Source organism: Amblyomma americanum, chromosome 3 (genome assembly GCF_052857255.1).
Source record: "Amblyomma americanum isolate KBUSLIRL-KWMA chromosome 3, ASM5285725v1, whole genome shotgun sequence".
NCBI classification, from domain to species: Eukaryota; Metazoa; Arthropoda; class Arachnida; order Ixodida; family Ixodidae; genus Amblyomma; species Amblyomma americanum.
Window position 1 is genome coordinate 25,431,953 of NC_135499.1, and position 18,873 is coordinate 25,450,825.

The 18,873-nt window shown below is 49.8% G+C and overlaps 1 protein-coding gene across 5 annotated transcripts in view; it reads right to left on the reverse strand.

Annotated features, from left to right (window-relative positions):
* Positions 1–18,873, reverse strand: part of LOC144124487 (tRNA (uracil-5-)-methyltransferase homolog B-like) — a 221,962-nt gene that overhangs the window by 54,444 nt on the left and 148,645 nt on the right. For all 5 annotated transcript variants that reach the window (XM_077657181.1, XM_077657182.1, XM_077657180.1 and 2 more), the window contains one exon: positions 11,241–11,337. In XM_077657181.1, coding sequence (XP_077513307.1) covers positions 11,241–11,337 — 97 coding nt within the window. The remainder of the gene's footprint in view (positions 1–11,240; positions 11,338–18,873) is intronic.

An 18,873-nucleotide genomic window follows, 5' to 3' on the forward strand; every position in this document is an offset into this window, starting at 1 on the left:
GCGATCATAATGATGCGCAACGCTTGGACCAATTCCTAAACGCATGCATCGTAACGAGAACGGCAGAGATTTCTACGTACTTCTCGGTGCCGATTCCTGCCATCTTCATCGCCAAACTTAAGTGAAGCAGAGGATGCTGTAGAAGCATGCTGGCGCAGACTAAACGATAAGAGGGGGCCTACATTTGGTGAAGCTTGGATTCTGCTTCACTGATATTAGGCTAGCAAACGACGCACGTTCTCGGCTGAGCCACAATGGCCACTGGAAGCTACGGAGTGGCCAGCATTGCCAAGCACTTTCACATATCTTTTGTTTCGCAAGAGTCCAATTGGCCCCTTCTCTCCTAAATGGATTATGCAAATGGGAGACGTGACATCAGTTCGAATCTTGGGTACCCTTTCGAACAGCCAACTGGAATCTGCAAAGCCAACTGAATAATCCACTTGGACAAACCAATTGGACTGTTACATCTATATTGAATCCATTTCGGCCCAACTGGCTGTAGAATAATAATAATAATAATAATAATAATTGGTTTTTGCGGAAAGAAAATAGCGCATTATCTGTCTCATATATCATTGGACGCCTGAAACGCGCCGTAAGGGAAGGGATAAAGGAGGGAGTGAAAGAAGAAAGGAACAAAGAGGTGCCGTAGTGGAAGGCTCCGGAATAATTTCGACCACCTGGGGATCTTTAACGTGCACTGACATCACACAGCACACAGGCGCCTTAGCGTTTTGCCTCCATAAAAACGCAGCCGCCGCGGTCAGGTTCGAACCCGGGAACTCCGGATCAGTAGCCAAGCGCCCAAACCACTGAGCCACCGCGGCGGGTACTGGCTGTAGAAAGAACGTCCTTTAAGAGCGTTAGCTCCTATTTACTCACATTTGTCAAGGACGCGTCTGTCTGCAATGAAGGTCAAATTTGCCACAACAGTTAGCACGTGAGCACACTACATCACACAGCAACAGTATGTGCACTGCGCGTTAATGAATAGCTCTAATTTCAATCAGTTTTATATTGTTGCCGAGGAACGGTTGACGTACGCAGGGCTGGTTTACTTATACGCGCAGGACGCTGTTGGAACGCGCAAGGCAGCAGGCAGCTCGAGAGATGAAGACGAGGATACACCCAGCCCCGAGATGGCTCAAGGCTTGCCAACTGCCAGGAAATACAGTTTAGCCGCGATACAGCACCACTATAGGAGTCAGTAGTGTGGCATTACTCCCCCTCTCTGAAAGACACCGACTCGGTGCGGCAGCAATGGGAGGCAGGACAACAAGGGTAGTCGCATGTGTCTGGCGTACGGTGTAGACACACGCGAGGGGCTAGCAGGCATGATACGGCTTCATCCGGGCGACGTGGACGACAACTTCGGAGGTCGGCCGTCTAGAAGAGCGAACGGTTCCCTGGGGAAGAACTTCGTAGGTGACTTCACTGAGCTGGCGGAGAACCTCGTAGGGGCCGAGGTATTGGCGTAGACGCTTCTCAGAGCACCCTCTCATGTGGATTCGGCTCCACGCCCAGACTTTTTCACAGGGCTGGTGATGCACATTTCGGTGGCGGAGGTTATAGCGCTGAGCGTCAAAAACTTGCTGGTGCCGGATGCACTCTCAAGCGAGTTTGCGGGTGGCCTCAGCGTAACGAACGATTTGGGCAGCACCCATAAAGGAGGAGGTAGTGCTAGCTGGAAGCAGCACTGCATCCAGCATGGTTGTGGCTTCGCGACCATGTACTAAACGAAATGGAGTGAAGCGTGTCGTTTCCTGGACTGCAGTATTATAGGCAAATGTGACTTAAGGGAATATGGCGTCCCAGTTCCGGTGGTCCGCGTCGACATACCTGGAAATCATGTCGGCGATCGTCTTGTTGAGCCGTTCGGTGAGGCCGTTTATTTGAGGGTGGTAAGCAGTTGTCTTGCGGTGACTGGTACCGCTCAGGCGCATAACCTCCTGCGTAAGGGCCGAGGTGAACGCCATTTCCGTGTCAATTAAAACGATGGTGGGTGCACCGTGACGAAGCACAATGTTTTGCATAAAAAAAGTTTGCAATTTTGTAAGCAGTACCACGGGGAAGAGGTTTAGTCTCACAGTATCGGCTGAGGTAGTCAGGGCGACCACAATGTAGCGGTTACCCAGCGAGGATTCCGGAAATGAGTCGAGTAAGTCCATGCCGACTTGATGGAACGGGACCTGAGGCAGATCAATAGGCTGCAGTAGGCCGGCTGGCTTAGTCGGCAGCGTCTTGCGACGCTGGCACTCGCGGCAAGTTCTTACGTAATGCTTCACAACAGCAGAAACCCTGGGCCAGTAGTACTTTTGCCGTATTCGTGCCAAAGTTCGACAAAAACCCAGGTGACCTGGAGATGGGTCATCATGGCACGCCTGCAGGACTTCATCGCGAAGAGCAGTAGGCATGACGAGTAGATAAAGAGCTTCCGTCAGGCTGTAGTTTTTCTTATACAGGATGCCGTTGCATAAACAGAACGACGACAGTCCGCGTGAGAAGATTCGTGGGGGAGACTGAGCGCTTCCTTCCAAATTTTCAATGAGGGGCCGTAGTTCACTCTCGTCTTTTTGGTGTTGAATGAGAATGGACGTGGAGACGGCGCAAAGAAAAACTGAATCGTCGTCGAGGTCAGGTCGGGGGTCCTCGATAGGAGCACGAGACAAATCACTTTGCTTCCTGCCAGACTTATAGACGATGGTGAAATTGAATTCCTGAAGTCGAAGGCTCCAGCGTGCAAGCCGTCCCGAGGGATCTTTAAGGTTCGCCACCCAACACAGCGAGTGGTGGTCACTGACGACCCTGGAAGGGCGGCCATATAAGTACGGGCGAAATTTGGTTGCCCACACAATGGCCAGGCATCCTTTTTCGGTGGTGGAATAGTTTGCCTCAGATCGTGACAAGGTGCGGCTCGCTTATGTGATTAAGAGTTCAAGACCATCCTGCCACTGCACAAGGACCGCACCGAGGCCAATGTTGCTGGCGTCTGTGTGCGGTTCAGTGGCGGCCGACTCGTCGAAGTGTCAAAGGATGGGCGTACTTTGGAGACGAGTTCGGAGGTCTTCAAAGGCCTTCTGTTGCTCCAGGCCCCAGAAGAGCGGTTCGGAATCTTTCGTGAGGCGGGTGAGGGGCTCAGCGATCTGGGAGTTCTGCACAGAACGCCGATAATAGGCGCAGAGACCCAGAAAGCGGCGCACACATCGCTTATAAGTGGGGAAAGGAAAAGCAGCCACGGCGGCTGTCTTGTTGGGGTCGGGGCTAAGCCCTTTAGCACTCACGATGTGGCCCAGAAACTTCAACTCTTCGAAAGCGAAGTGACACTTTTGGGCTTCAGGGAAAGACTGGCCGACCGAATTGCTTCGAACACAGCGCGCAGGCGTCTCAGGTGCTCTTCGAATGTATCAGAGAAGATGACAACGTCATCCAAGTAGACGAGACAGCACTGCCATTTCAGATCGGCAAGAACGGTGTCCATCACCCGCTGGAAGGTTGCAGGAGCCGAGCACAGGCTGAAAAGGAGCACCCGGAATTCGTACAGACCGTGCGATGTAATAAAGGCGGTCTTTTCCCGGTCGCGTTCGTCCATTTCGATTTGCCAATAGCCGCTGCGTAAATCTAGCGATGAGAAGTACTTGGCGTGGTGCAGCCGATCCAGGGAGTCATCAATGCGCAACAGAGGATAAACATCCTTTTCTGTGACTTTGTTTAAACGTCGCTAATCAACGCAGAACCATAGGCTTCCATCTTTCTTTGCTACGAGAACAACAACCGATGCCCACGGGCTCGTCTACGGCTGTATCACGTTGTCCTGGAGCAGTTCTCGAACTTGGCGGCAAATGGCATCACGTTCCTTCGAAGAGATCCGGTAAGGCGGCTGACATAACGGCCGCTGGTTGGCGTCGACTATAATTCGGTGCTTTGTGAGCGGTGTCTGCCTAAGCTTAGAGTTCGAGGCAAAGCAGCCCCAGAAACACTGGATAATGCTTTCGAGGCAGCGTTTATGATCAGATGGGAGGTTCGGGTTCACGTCAGTTTTATGGAAGTGGTCAGTGCCTCCACTGATGCCGATTGAGGCTTCGGACAAAGCATGCTGTCCCGCGAATTCGCTGAGTTCTTCAAAATACGCAATAACTGTTCTGCCAGGCAAACACTGAGGTTCAGAGCCAGAATTGGCCACCAAGAGTTCGGTTTGGCCATTGTTCAGCTCAACAATTCCATGAGCAACACAGACTTGCCAACCAAGGAGCAGCGACATGTTGGTTTCAGCGATGCCACGAGTTCTGGTGACGTCGCAATCTACGGTAACAAACATGCTAGCTCTTGACGGGATCAATACGTGGTCGTCAAAGACGCGTAACTTAGTCCCGCATGGCTCGGGATCGCCGTCTACAGGGGGTTGAGTGGAAAACGACACGACCAGCTCCTGAAGGTTGATGACAGCACCGTACTCCCGAAGGAAATCCAAACCGAGTATCAGGTCCTTGGAGCACTCGGGCAGCACAGCAAAGCAACCAGGGAAAGTAGTACCGCGGATCTGTATTCGTGACGTGCAGACGCCAATTGGCGTAACCACATGGCCGCCGGCGGTGCGGATCTGTGGTCCAGACCAAGAGGCCAGAACCTTCCTGAAGGCCGTGGCTAAGCGACGGCTCATTACAGAAAAATCAGCGCCGGTATCCACAAGTGCGGTCACATCGCGGTTATCAGTGATTACTGAGATTTCGGCAGACACCAGTCGGTCACAGCACGTCGTTGTCGTTGAGGTCGTCAGATGATGTCGTCGTCGGTCGGATCGTAGCCGTGGATCGTCGGGTGGAGGCTCTTGACTTGATCCAATAGCGGCGGCCCTACACCCGGGGGATGCCGTTTTCAGTTTTCCCGATGTGGGGACGCGCCTCTGAACAGGCTAGAAGAAGACGGGCGGCATGGCGAAGAAAACCGCCTTGGGGATGGCGACCGGGACTGGCGTCGCTGCGAGGTCGTTGGCTGCATGTTGTCGTTGAGGTCGTCAGATGATGTCCTCGTCGGTCGGATCGTAGCCGCAGATCGTCGGGTGGAGGCTCTTGACTTGATGCAATAGCGGTGGCCCTACACCCGGGGGATGCCGTCTTCAGTTTTCCCGATGTGGGGACGCGCCTCTGAACTGGCTAGAAGAAGACGGGCGGCTTGGCGAAGAAAACCGCCTTGGGGATGGCGACCGGGACTGGCGTCGCTGCGAGGTCGTTTGCTGCATGTTATCGGACAGATACTGCTCGATGTCCCGCGGCCATTCTCTGTAGCGTGGTCGAGGTGTGTCAGGTGAAAACCCCTTTAAGCCCATTCTGCGGTAGGGACAGTGGCGGAGGATGTGGCCGGGCTCCCCGCAGTGGTAGCTGAGCGGCCTATTGTTTGGCGTATGCCAAACGTGCGCTTTGCTCATGGTGGAGCGGGGCTTTTGCGGTACGACGTGTACAGCTGCAGATGGGTACCACAGTGAAGGCACAGGAGTGATTAGGGAAAAGGCTTGTCTCACTGGCCCAGGATGGCTTTGTAGTGCTTGACTGTATGTCATCACATAGGGCGCCGGCTGCGGAGCTGGTGGCGACTGAACAGCTCGCCGGACTTCATCTCGGACCACGTCCGGTATGGCAGCGACGCTAATCTGTGGAGCTTCGAAGCAAAGTTTCTCTAGTTCTTCGCGCACCAGGCTCCTCACAAGCTCTCGAAGCTCCTCAGTGGGTAGCGACGTGGGCGTACAGTGGTGAGCGCCTGCTACACTAGCCTGATGGCCGTAGTGCGCGCCCCGTTCTTGCAGAGAACGCTCCATGCTTGGTGCCTCCTTGGCAAAGTCGGCCACCATTCTTGGCGGGTCACGTACCAGTCCGGCAAACAATTGCTCTTTTACGCCACGCATTAAGTGGCGTACCTTCCTGTCCTCGGGCATAGCAAGGTCGGCGCGATTGAAGAGTCGCGTCATGTTCTCGATGAACATGGCGACGCTCTCATTCGGCTGCTGCAACCTCGATTGGAAGGCGATTTCAGCCTTCTCCTTTTGTTCGCTGGTGTTGAACGTGGCCAAAAGCTCTCGGCAAAACATCTTCCAGTTAGTGAAGGAAGCTTCATGGTTCTTATACCAAGTCTTGGCCGAGTCCTGTAGTGCGAAGTACACGTTCCGTAATTTGCGCTCGCCGTCCCACTCGTTGAAGCCCGCCACACGGTCAAAGCTGGCCAACCAGTCTTTGACGTCCTCAAACCTCTCACCGTGGAATGATGGGGGCGACCAAGGCGTGTGAAGGATGAACGGCGGGGCATTCCCGGAATGCTGACTTGTCTGGCTAGCCGTAGCGGACATCATGCCCTTACTGATCTTATGAGCTGGCCGAACTCTGGTTGTAGGCCTCGCAGGCGGCGGCTCGCCTTTGGGACTGGTGCTGTAGCCACGCGTTGAGAACTGACGTCAAGAGTGTTCTCGAGGTTAGCGTACATGGACGGTTACCCAGTGGCTCCACCAAGTATGTGACCGACAAACGGTTGAAGTACGCAGGACTGGTTTACTTATACGCGCAAGGCAGCAGGCAGCACGAGAGATGAAGACGAGGAAACATCTAGCCTCAAGATGGCTCAAGGCTTTCCAACTGCCTGGCAACACAGTTTAGCAGCGATACGGCGCCACTGTAGGAGTTAGTAGTGTGGCAGTATGTGCCAGTATAGCGGTCATCGAAGTGGGATCTTCAACCCCCCAGGGACCACCATTGGCATAAAATTTGGGGGCCACCTGTTTGACGGAGAATGTTCGAAGTGGTGTCAAATGACTTGGAATTTTCCTTAGGATAAAATTACTGAAATGAAGTCCCCAAAATATGTTTGGGATTCGCAACAACGACCTTTCCTCATCAAACCGTGCATTCCGAGGACCTTCAGATGGCCATTAGGGCTGAACCGTTTGTCGCAGGGAGTTTCAGATGATGTCAAAAGATTTGTCTTGTCGTGATGCATTCGTTTATAAAATTTATTAACTGATACAAGACAGAAATATACCGGATATAGCGAAGGTGGCTGTAAATGGTAATAGTAGTGCAAAAACCATGATGTAGATGGCGCTGCTTGTGTCTTAGAAGGGACAGTGAAGGAAAAGTAGATTTTAAGCGGGTAGAAGTAACCAAGCGAAGGTTATCTAATTGGTGGCTAAAATCGAGACAAGAGTAAAATTTCATGTCATGGCTAGGTGGCGTGAGCACCGCCCGATTTAAAGGGTTCAACCCCACCCGCCCGCCCGCCCGCCCGCCCGCCCGCCCGCCCGCCCGTTCGCCCGCCCGCTTGTCCGTCCGTCCGTCCGTCCGTCCGTCCGTCCAGGGATGTTTCCGGCGAATGTTTGAATATGGAGCACATCAACATGAACACCTGCAGCTCCCTTACCTAACGCGCTTAAAGGGACTATGCAATAAATGAATTGAGGTTACATAAGGCAGACGAGAGATTGACATTCGATCGCTCGTCACCCCCGTGAAAGAATTTTTGAGCTAGCATCAATAACAACCAAGGTATAGACAATTAAAAATTACGCTCCTCCTCTCCCCCTCAACTCGTACACACGGGGTGCCAGAAAAAAGTAAAGAAAACAGGTTTGGGACTAGGCCCCACCCATTAATACGTCATCCGCTGACGTTTGGTTTGCAACTTCCGGTTGTCGCACCCAGCGCCCCAGCAGCAACATCGGCATCGTCTCGGCGGTCCGTCATCGCCTTTCTGGATTGCGGCGCGCGTCAGATTCTTTTGCTTGTCGTCTGTTGTTGCGGACGAAAAAGAGACTGTGGGTGGCTCCGGAACTCCCGACAGAAAGAGCTGGCAGAGGTAAATTGAAACCATGGGCCAGATTATGTAACTGTGACAAATTCTGTCACAAGTTATTGACAGTGATGTGAAAATGACGACACGATGAGACATCACCACGTGATGCAACGAGGAATCAGCCAATTACAGCAGGGCGGTGCCCCGAGTGCATTCGAGGGACCGTCTGCTTAATTTTTGTAAAAAGGAATAAGAAATAAGCAACAAAGAAAATAATTAATATTTTATTTTGCCAAGACATTGTGTTTAAAGTCGAAAATAATGAGCAAAACAAAAAGTGTTCGAAGTTGTGCTTATAAATTGGTTGATGGGTAACTTTTGCTGCCGCGGGGATGTGCTGACGGCGGTAAAACGTCAAGCCGCTTTGCACGAAAGCAGCCGATTCTACACTGTGCACTGTGTTTATTGTTTGTTAGGTGGCGTCTGAAATCAAGCTACTGCGTGGTTGATCTAAGTGCGCAGAAACATTTGAACGAATGCAGTGAAGGCTACGTGCCTGCCGAGCGAACTTGCAAGAAGCACTTGGTACGAAATTGACGAAGAAAACTTGAAGTCTGCGCTGTTCGGCTCTTTCGATCGATGACAAAAATGCCAAAAGGTGACATGTTGCAGTATGCGACGAGTGGTTGTCTGTTTCTTTTACCTTGTGAAACAGAAAACGACCATGAAGTGCGATTTGCTGGGAAAATAAAGTGCTTTGCCAGCATAAGCGTGTTTTATTTATGTAGCACAGAGGTGACCGCGGGAACCCACCCCTTCTGCGCGCTAACTTTACAAACTGCCTCCAACACCTGCTGTGCGCATTTGCTTACCATCGGTTGTGCGATGCAGACGTACGCCTCATTACCAACGGCAGCTTGAAAGCCGCCCGTGGCAAAGAACCGCAGTGCACACAGCACCTGCCGCCGCACCGAGAGCGCACTCGCACGCAAACCTCCCAGTTTGTCGCACAGCCACTCCACAGTCTGCTTCTCCAGTCGAAAAAGGCGTCGAAACAGCTCGTCCGGCAAGTCAAATGCGTCTTCGTGCGCACTCCTTCGCCGTTGATCGCGCCAGCGCATCCGCCTCAGTCGTATCGCTGCGTACAATGCCGCCATTTTCTGTCACAAAGCCAACGGTCAAAGTAACGGCCTCAAAACTGTGACAAAAAACTGTCAAATAGCGGCTGCATAATTAGGTGTGCAACGTCGTCACTTCTGCCGCATCCGTGATGTCATCTGCAGCCACCCATGACGCAAAAAAGCAATATGACCGCAGGCCACGACCGACCAATAGGAGCGAGGCTTATTGACGCCTTTGTGACAAGTTTTTGACAATTTTCTTAATTGACAGTTACGTAATCTGGCCCCATATGCGCGAAAGCTGAGACCTCGCTCGCGCTTGCCCGAAGGGCCCGCGCGGCCGCACGAGCAGACGACTTTCACGGCTACCGGAAGTTTGCCCATGACATCGTGGCTGCCGTAGCTCCAGCGAATGACAGTGTGTGGTGGCCTGCCGACGTCACGGAACTAGTGACGTCTATTTTCACGATTTTAGTTGCAAAATCTGTCACTACGAGAACACCAATCGGTCGGCCCGCGAATTTTGAAAAACACGGTTTTTATAAATTCGTAATAAATTTCCGGCTCAGTTCCGAAGACTCATACTTAGTGTAAATGCTCCTTAGCATCATTTCTAAGCATTGAAAACATTTACAAGAGACTTTTAATTCATTGCATAGTTCCTTTAAGTCGAACACTGAGGCAGTGTTGACAAAGAATGTCATTTTTTTTTTTTTGACTGCGCGGTGATTTCTTCCAAAGCAGCCCCGGTGAGCAATGATTTTGACTGATAAAAGTTGTGTTGAAGCCCTGATGGAAACTTTTAGCAGCAGGTACCACTTGGCAGTACAGTATATTTTAGAAAATGAAATGAAAACATCTGTTGCCTGCACGATTCAATGTGTGCAGTGCTTGCAATCAGTAGTAGTTGTATCTGCACTAGGTTCAGATTGTGAACTGAACAGCTTCTACCGGCAGCTGCACCATTTGTGGCACCAAAGCAGCAGAAATGCCAAGTTATTAATTAGAGAGTCGACAAAACAGCGGGCAACAACTCGAAGATCACCATCGCAACGCCACCACAGCCCTTTGCGGTGCATATCGGCTGCCTTCCACATGTGGGAGCACTTGGCTTCTAAAGAGAGGCCACTTTCATAACATACAATATGCTTTTAAGTGTATGATGTAATGCTGCAGCGTGCGCTTATAAATTTCGGTTTCTTCGACAATCTCAGACGGGCGCGACGAGCAGGCCCACTTCTACAAGGATCTCTAAGCTCGCGTATTGTGGCGAAAGCTTCCGAGAATAAAAAAATGTGAAGAAGACGGGCATTAGCCTAGCCACTACTATCGTGCTATGCATCACCACTGTTACAATAAGAATGAGTTTTATTTCTCTAAACCTGAAAAAAAAAAACACCTGACAATTATGAGTGCGTAACGCGAATGCTTGACAGTTAGCTGTGGTGCGTGCGACAGCAGTTTTCACGTACAAGATCTGTGTTTTTTTTCTCGCAATGTCAGACAGCAGTGATGATGTGAAGTGGGCTTCGGTGGGTTTGGAATAGAGCACCTCCCGCAACCGAAACTGACGCCCAAGTCACTAGGCCACCACTGCCTCCCACGCTCTCTCCCCCCTCACAACTTTGCCACCCATAGACTACGGACACTCTACATCTTCCCTCTCCGTACTCTACCCTAAAGGTGGAAAGGAAGAGTCACATCTGCCAAAGGAGGCGCTGCGGATGCCGACGACGACAACGGCGCGAAACAGAGGAACGAGATAATGAGAGGTCTATAATTTTCTGAGCAGCCACCGTCCATAGAGTGCATACAAGCACCTCAACGTAGCACACAGCAGACAAGGCGGGGCGGGTATGCCTTCCTGGTGACAGCGATCAAAGGTTGTCAGACCAGCAAGCTGTTCCAGAAAGAAACGAAAAAAAGAATCTATTTGAAAATATCTACCGCACCTAGTGCACTCACATTTTTGGGAATTGTAATGTGACATACGGGGAAAAGAATGCAATAAGCAGTTTTTGTTCCAAAACTGGCTCCCATGACCGCTTTAAGCTTTGATGTGAAAAAAAAAAAATAATTTTCTATGTATTATGCATGATTAGACAAAAGCAACGCAGGACGGCAAACACCTTGAGTACTGGCTCCTCAAGCAACACTGCCCTCAAGAACAAATGCTCCATGCCCTTTTTGGAAATGTTTGGCATGAGAGAGAGGCAGTTGGTACATCTTTTTCCTGTGCCATGAGACGTTCGTGAAACTCCAAAATAAAGCTGCCTCTGAACGCCCTCTGCAGTGCAACTCCACCCCGACTGAAAATGCACACAGCACCAGTGCACTCGTTCACACCTGTTCCGCAGCACACATCCAGCAGGGAGGCATGGGGCCCAGGGTCGAGCAGCTGCCGCACAGTGTCGTACAGGAACACAGCCACCGCACTGTTGACCTGCATGCGGTGAACAAGGGCCTCGGAAAACTGACGCCGCGCAAGTAACAAGTGTGCAACCACAACCCGATCCATGCAGGCAGCAGCTACCACTACAAAAGCCAACAAACATCGCCTGGCCTAAGTCTTGCAGTACTATGCAGTATGCCTGGTCGATTGTGCTCTGAGAAATCAAGGCACTTTCGGTGTTTCAAGTTGACAACTCTAGCAAAGCTGCACGCGAAAAATTCTCTCACATGCAGCCTGCATCGAAACATAAGTGCATCTTCAGTATGCCTAATGGACGTGCTTTTGGGACTATCGTGCCTTGTTCATGCACATTGTTGATGCTCAAATCTCAACCGAACCTTGGGACTTTGTTACAGCACTACACCTTGAAAGATGTCCTCATTCTTCTCACTGTGTACCTGCAGCACAGGAAGGAATCGCGCCAATAACACAAAATCTTAAAGAGGCCCCGAAACACATAGTCCGTGCATCATTTTGCCTCTTGGCTGCATAGAATAAGTTATGGTGATGCTATCAGCATCGGTCGTACCGCATATACTACGACTTTTAATATTTTAATTAGCTCGGAAAAACAAATTCATGGTGCTGACGGTGCCACCATACAGTGGCAGTTTTGGCAGTGGATACGACACGACTTGGTTCCCGGGAGCTTGATGATTGGACAAAAAGTAAATATACTTCAAATTGGGTTAATAACTAGAGATACGTTCTGTCAAGTTTTTGTGTTTTAAATTACATCAACAAAACCAACTTGTCTGCCTTAGATAAAAGCGCTGTAAAGCAAGGAAAACAAACATACACCACCAGCTAGAGGTTCTGGCTACTTTTTGCATCGAAGGATTTTGCACCTCTCTGTAAACATCCTAGACCTAGCACACAACACTTATGGCTACTCACAGTGTATCTGCGGAATCGATCTGATCGTGCCATTGCACTCATAAACGCTCGTTTCGGTCTCAAGGAAGGATGCATGCAAAGAAAAAATTAGCTGCGGTTCAACTACAGCTGATTCTAGTTAAAGAGCGAAAGCTGCAGTGTATCGGGTAAGTAGGTGCGGCTTGGCCTGTAACGTTGAGTGCGTTCCGCACACTGGATAGGCAACGCGCCTACCCTGGCAGGTGGCGGTTAAATTAATGGTTGATCACAAGAGGTTGGTCACCCAATGAACGCTGCGGCTTAGTGGCTTAGCTCGGCTGTGCCAGGATATACGTAGCGAAAGCTAAGGCACAGCGTGGTTAGCCTTGGTTAACCTTGATTGCAAGTCCAGGTTAGTCTGGTTGTCTAGCTATGCTGTTGTCGCATTAAAATGACACAACCGTGCTTGCGGCGAATGCGAGCTCTCCTTTTCAATCCTCCGACATCTCATCAGGCATGCGAGACGCAGCTGGCGAAGCGAGCGGAGGCGAGCGCAACGAGGAATGCGGTGTGATGTCATACCAAACGGCGGCGGCGGCGAGCCGCGCGGTGTGATGTCATGCCAGATGGCGCGGCAAGCGCGCAAAGCACAGTAACCGGCTCACATATATCGGTGCACACCCGAACCGCAGAGTAAAGGAAGGGATAAAGGAGGAAGAGAAAGAAGAGAAAACTGAAAATTGAAAGCTGCATTTTGAGGAAAGCCGCGCCGCTGTGCCACCTATGGCTCCCTGCTACTAGTGACACATACGCAGTTGTGATTAGGGAGCGAGAGAAAGAAATGCGCGTGTGTTGTGTGTCCTCACTGCTTCTCCCACAGGAATCACGCGAAACTGCTTAACCTGAGGCCAATAAAGCTTTCCCTTTAAAAAGCCATTCATTTCACATTTAGCAGTGCGCAGCATCGTCAGCTTGTGGAGGATCACCAGGTCGTGGCGCCAGATGGCGCCACAATCCCGTCAACAGCGCACGCTCCTTGCTCGCCGTGACCAACCAGCGTGGTAGGAGTGACGGGACGGAAGTAGAGGTACGCGCTATGCTAAATGTTTCTGATATCTTGCGCAGGCTGTCGCAGTATCTCTCGATCGCGTTCGGATCCATAAGCCAGGGAACGTCACTTATCAGTGTTCCCTTCTGCGCCGTCGACGTGACGATGAAACATCGCTGGGTCAGCTGGACATTCACATGGTTGTTGTAACCATGCAAACGGCACTTCCAGCCTTGGCAAGAACGAGTTACAGAGAACAGGCAACCATGGAGTGCAAACTCCGCGACGTGCTCAGGTAGGCTGTTTTGATTGGTCCCCCCCAAGTGTCGTCATTGGGAGAGTGAAATGGGAATGGGAAGCAGCGCGAAAATCGAGTTGAGGGAAGCATTTTGTTTGTTTGTATTTTGAAATTTCTTGATTGAATAACTCCCGTTCCAATGCATCGATTCTCGTAATTCTTTTTGAGTCAGCATCTGTGTGACATAAAGAATCCACCTGAAGCATAACCGGCATCCGCTCAAGCAGTGTTTCAAGTGCTTGTCCCCTTCTTTCTGTCTGTGTTTGCTTGTGCGCTGCCATTTCATGAAGATGCAAAACCAACTAGCCCAGTCTGCCGCATTACTAGGAATGAAAAACTGCTTTATGAGGAAAGGAAATCGCGTAATAATGGTGTCACATATCTTGGTGGACCCAGGAACCCCGGTGCAAGGGAAGGAAGGTGGGAGCAAAAGAAGAAATAGAGAAAGCGGTTCCATAGTGGAGGGCTACGGAATAATTTAGACCACCTGGGAATCTTTAACGCACACTGACATGTTACCCCTCCATCGAAACGCGGCCGCCGCGGTCGGGTTCGAACCTGGGTACTCCGGATCAGTAGCCGAGCGCCCCAACAACTGAGCCGCCACTGCGGGTAAATACCCGACTAGCCCCAATTGCCGCCTTGTTTGATTTATATCTATTTTTGGGCAATGCAGACGATGATATTTTAGCATATCATTTTTCCTTAATTTCGTTAGATCTCACTTTTCGTGCAGCTTATTCTCAATTATACCGTTATTTTGATCATAATATCACAGCAAGAGCACGACCACTCTGTTTTAAAATTCTCGAGTTTCGCGCCATGCTTGAATGTATGTCTGCCCGGTGATTGGATTGGAAAAGGTTTATTTCGCCAAAACGCAGATGGCCTCCAGTGCATGGCTAGCAGCGACCTTAGCGGTACACTTGGTGGCCAAGGCTTGAACGCCTGTGTCCGGGCTGACCAGAACGGCCTACCATTGTTCAAGAGAAGGAATTTGTACTAGATCCTCCTGTGGAGGTTCTTCTTTACATTGCCATGGTATTTGATCATACTTGGCTGTTTCGCCACGGAACCTGCACTCGGGGTTAAAGTCGTCCGGGTACATTTTTGCCAATAGGTATAGGGGCTAAAGAAAAAGACCCCGTTCAGAAAGTGGACGTTGGTGAACGATCATGATGGAAAACAGCGCGATAAAGAACAAAACACAAAGACAAGAGGAGAGACACTACATGCGCTTGTGGTGCCTTCCCTCTTGTCTTTATAGTGCTGTTTTCCACCACCTCGTTGGGAGTCTCCTCCAGGTGGTCTCTTGCGCCTTATCCAACGTTTTGTCAGGTGGTGGGAATTTGTGCCCTTCCAATTTGCAATGGCTTGTGATATCGTGGAACGATATGCTATGCCCTCCTTGGAGTAATCCATCGATACGGACGACCCACCGACTCGGTTGACGAAACTTCGAGCCATGTGGTGAGCCGCCGCATTTCCCGGATTCCCAGAGTGGGCCGGCATCCGGAGTTTCTATGTAAGGTAAAAATACAGAACGGACGACAATGCAGAATACACATTTATTTATTTATTTTAATACCTTCAAGGCGCCTGGAAGCATTACAGATGAGAGTGGAATGCATGAAAAATATCTATATGTATGTAATTATAACACAGGAATTGCGGCAATACAGAGACAAAAAAATAGGAACAACAAATATAACTCTGTAAAATGGATTACTGGGAGTAAACATATTCTTCGTGACCAGATTTAAACAAAACAGAGTCGATAATTGTGGCAATTGAGGTGGGCAGGTGGTTCCATTCATTGCTTGTCTTGGGAATAAATGAGTGGAAATATGCGTTCATGCGACAAAAAGGGATGCCAGCTTTATGAGGGTGGTCTCTACGGGATGAAATGTATTCAGGTTCAGAAAAGCGCTTCTTTAAGTTGGCGATTGTGATGATAAATTTTGTTAAAGAGAGATAAGCGCGACACTTTTCTTTGTAAGGAAAGAAGTGGAAGGTTCAAAGTGGCTTTCATGTTTGATACACTAGAGTAGTTGTGAAGTATGAATCTTGCAGCAATAAAGCGGAGCGTCAGCACAAGCGCTGGAGGACGAGCGCGGGCGGCTGCGGGAATGGGGGTCGCGGTAGTGACAATATCTCCGGAAACAGCCATAGAGGCAGCTGTGGCCCTAGCCATAGCTAGCACTGACGCGGATACAATCTTGTCGCATTCCAAATTGGCTGTCCGTATAGCTTTGCGGGGGGAAGAATCTCGACTGCGGCACAACAGATACTGAAACGACAAAATAAATAACTGTGGGTATGACAAAAACACAGCTTTTCCTAAAAGAAGTTTACACTCAAAATCTCTCTATTAATAACAAGACCGCACCAGCATAAATCAAGGCCACTAAAGCACCACGGTATTTAAATTTTATGGCTGTACTTAAGTCTTCATCCTTGTGGCGTAGCAGCCGCGCTCACTCACAGTGGTAAGCTGTGTGCGTGAAAGACGACGACGATGCAAAGGTGTGAACCTCGCTCGCAGCCTAGGCCTCCCTCAATCAGTTTTCACTTTAGTTCTGTACCTGGAGGCTTGTATTTCTGACCTTAATTAACTCCCGTTTCCACTTTTTAACTGTCAGTATTTTTTTGCGGGCATTTGAGTCTGCTTCTGGTGCGACTATTTTTGTCTCCCAGCCAGCCCTCTTTCACACTCCTCATTGGCCCCAGTTCAGCCTCCCTTAAGTTGTCTTTACTCAGAACCTTTTATCGAACATTTTGGTCTGGACCACAATTTTGTATGCAGAGTTGGTTATGCTACGTCCCCTGTGGATGTTGCTTTTTATTATATTTTCCCACCTAATGCGAAGCATCTGCTGCCTGCCAAGGCACTAACTGGTCTCCTATCTCATCACCTTGACCATTTCCCGAACCACACTGTGATTTCTACAGATGTGTCTGTGGCCGGCCAACAGGCAGCGGTTGATATTTTTTCAGTCTCTCTCTTGGAGCTTTTCGGTTCCAGTCCCGGGTTACACACCCATATTTCTAGCAGAGTTTATGGCTCTTGGGCTGGCTGCTTTGAAAATTGCCACAAATTTTTCACAGGTGATATTCCTTTCAGATTGTCTCTCTGTTTTGTTGGCGCTGGAGTCCACACAGGACGCTTTTTTGAGCCGCTCACTACATTCCCTTTTATGGTCTCAGAGTATTCGGCGAATCCACTCCACCCCATTCTCATTCTCCTAGTAATTTCACTCTCTAGTTTTCTATTCCTGGATGGGTGAAAGAGGTCGGCTTCGTTTGGATTCCAGGTCATTGCGGTATTTTACGGAGTGATGCAGCAGACTTTTAGGCAAAATCAGCTGTCAACGCGCCTGTAGCGTCCCTAATCTTATTGTTTTCGGAATGTCTCGTTTTCAGTGTTATCAGCATATAATCGCCATGTGCAGCGGTCCCTTGCTCTCTACCGTAGACTACCAACATCTTATGTATCCATGGAAGGCTCGTGCGTGTAAATCCCGGCAGTGTGAGGTAGATGACTCTCATGCGGTGCAGGATCTCCCGCTTAAATCTTTACTTATGTAGATGTGGCATCTGTCCCACAAACCTTTGCGCAGTTTGTGGAGAAGTTGAAACATTGGACCATTTTCTACTCTCTTGCCGGAGGTTTGCGCATCAGAGAAGGGCGCTCCTAGAAATTCTCATTTCAAAGTTGAGACTCACTTCGTCGGTCCCGTTTCCCATCTTCTTCGGTGCAAGCTTCATAGGTTTTACACTGCATCAATACCTCCACAATTACATAGCAGCTACTGGCAGATTCCTTTGCTAACTGTACCCAAAATTTCTGCATTTAAAGGATCTTTTAGGAATTTTCATTTATTCAATTTTTGGATCTTTTCTCCTGTTATGTTTTCTTTTTTTCCTTGCTCTTTAATTATTCTGATGTATCTAATTATTCTGATGTATCACCCAAGACGCAAACCATTAGCTTCGTACCAGTTTACCCTATTTGGCTCTCCTCACTGAACCCTGGCCTATCCCCTGTCGTGGTATGTGCCATGTCACTAAGGCAACAACAATGCTTGGCCTGAACCTTTGCAACCTTTGCAAAGCGACCTATTGAGTGCTGAGCCACAACCCCCTCTTACATTTTTTGGGAGCTGCTGTACGTTCCCCCTCTCATCCTGGAGCTCCGTAGCCGCACCTTACCTCCGACGTCCGCTATGCCCGAAGTCGCCAGCCAGACAGCCCCCATCTCTCCGCCTACCATCCTCTTTTTTGGCGGGCCCCGGCAGCGCGATCCCAGTGTCTTCAGTGGTGCTGACGACCACGATGTCGACAACTGGCTGTCATCGTACGGGCGCGTCTGTGCCTACAAGTGGGACAATGCCACCACGGTCGGTAACGTCCTGTTCTATCTCACCGACGTAGCCAAGGTATGGTTCCGAAATCATGATGCCGACTTGCCTGCCTGGTCTTCCTCTAAGACAGATTTCTCGGAAGTATTCGGCCGCCCACCTGTGCGCAAACTGCGCGCCAAAAAACACCTCCGCGCTCGTGCTCAGCACCATAACGAAACTTTCACGAGTTACAGGGTGTGCCCGGAAAGTAATGCAATTATTTTTTTTCGGGGGCTGCTACCAGTCTTACCACGTTCAGATTGGTTGGGTTAGGTGTGTGTGTGTGTGTGTGTGTGGGGGGGGGGGGGATCTGGGATCGCCAAGATCACTGTTCCTGTGTACCTACTGATAGGGCTTGTGTCACTACGTGCGATGGCATCCGCACACAAAAAAAATGTAGGCAATCGGGTTCTGTGCTAAACTCGACAAGAGTCTTGCCGACGCCTTCCAAATGATTCACCAAGCCTGCGGAAATTCTGCTTTGTCATATCCTCAAGTTTGGAGGTGGTTGAATGCGTTTAAGGCGGGCAGGGAAGACGTCGATGATGAATCCCGCTCTGGACGGCCATCAACAAGCAAAAGTGACGAAAATGTGCCTCATATTCATGATCTTTTCAACACCGACCATAGAATGAGTGTGCAGAGACTCTCAATATTAAAAAAAACCACCGTGCACGACATCTTAAAGAGGCTCTCAGGAGAAATTGAAGTTGTCTTCAACATTGTTATTGCACTACTCAAGGTTTACACAGACAAGAACGACACATACAGACAGCGCACAGACAGATTTGCGCCCTGTCTGTATGTGTCGTTCTTGTCTGTGTAAACCTTGAGTAGCACAATAAAAATGTCGAAGATTACGAACCAACTAGGCCCATTTGAAGCTCTTCTTGAATTGAAGTTGGCTTGTATTGATAGAATAT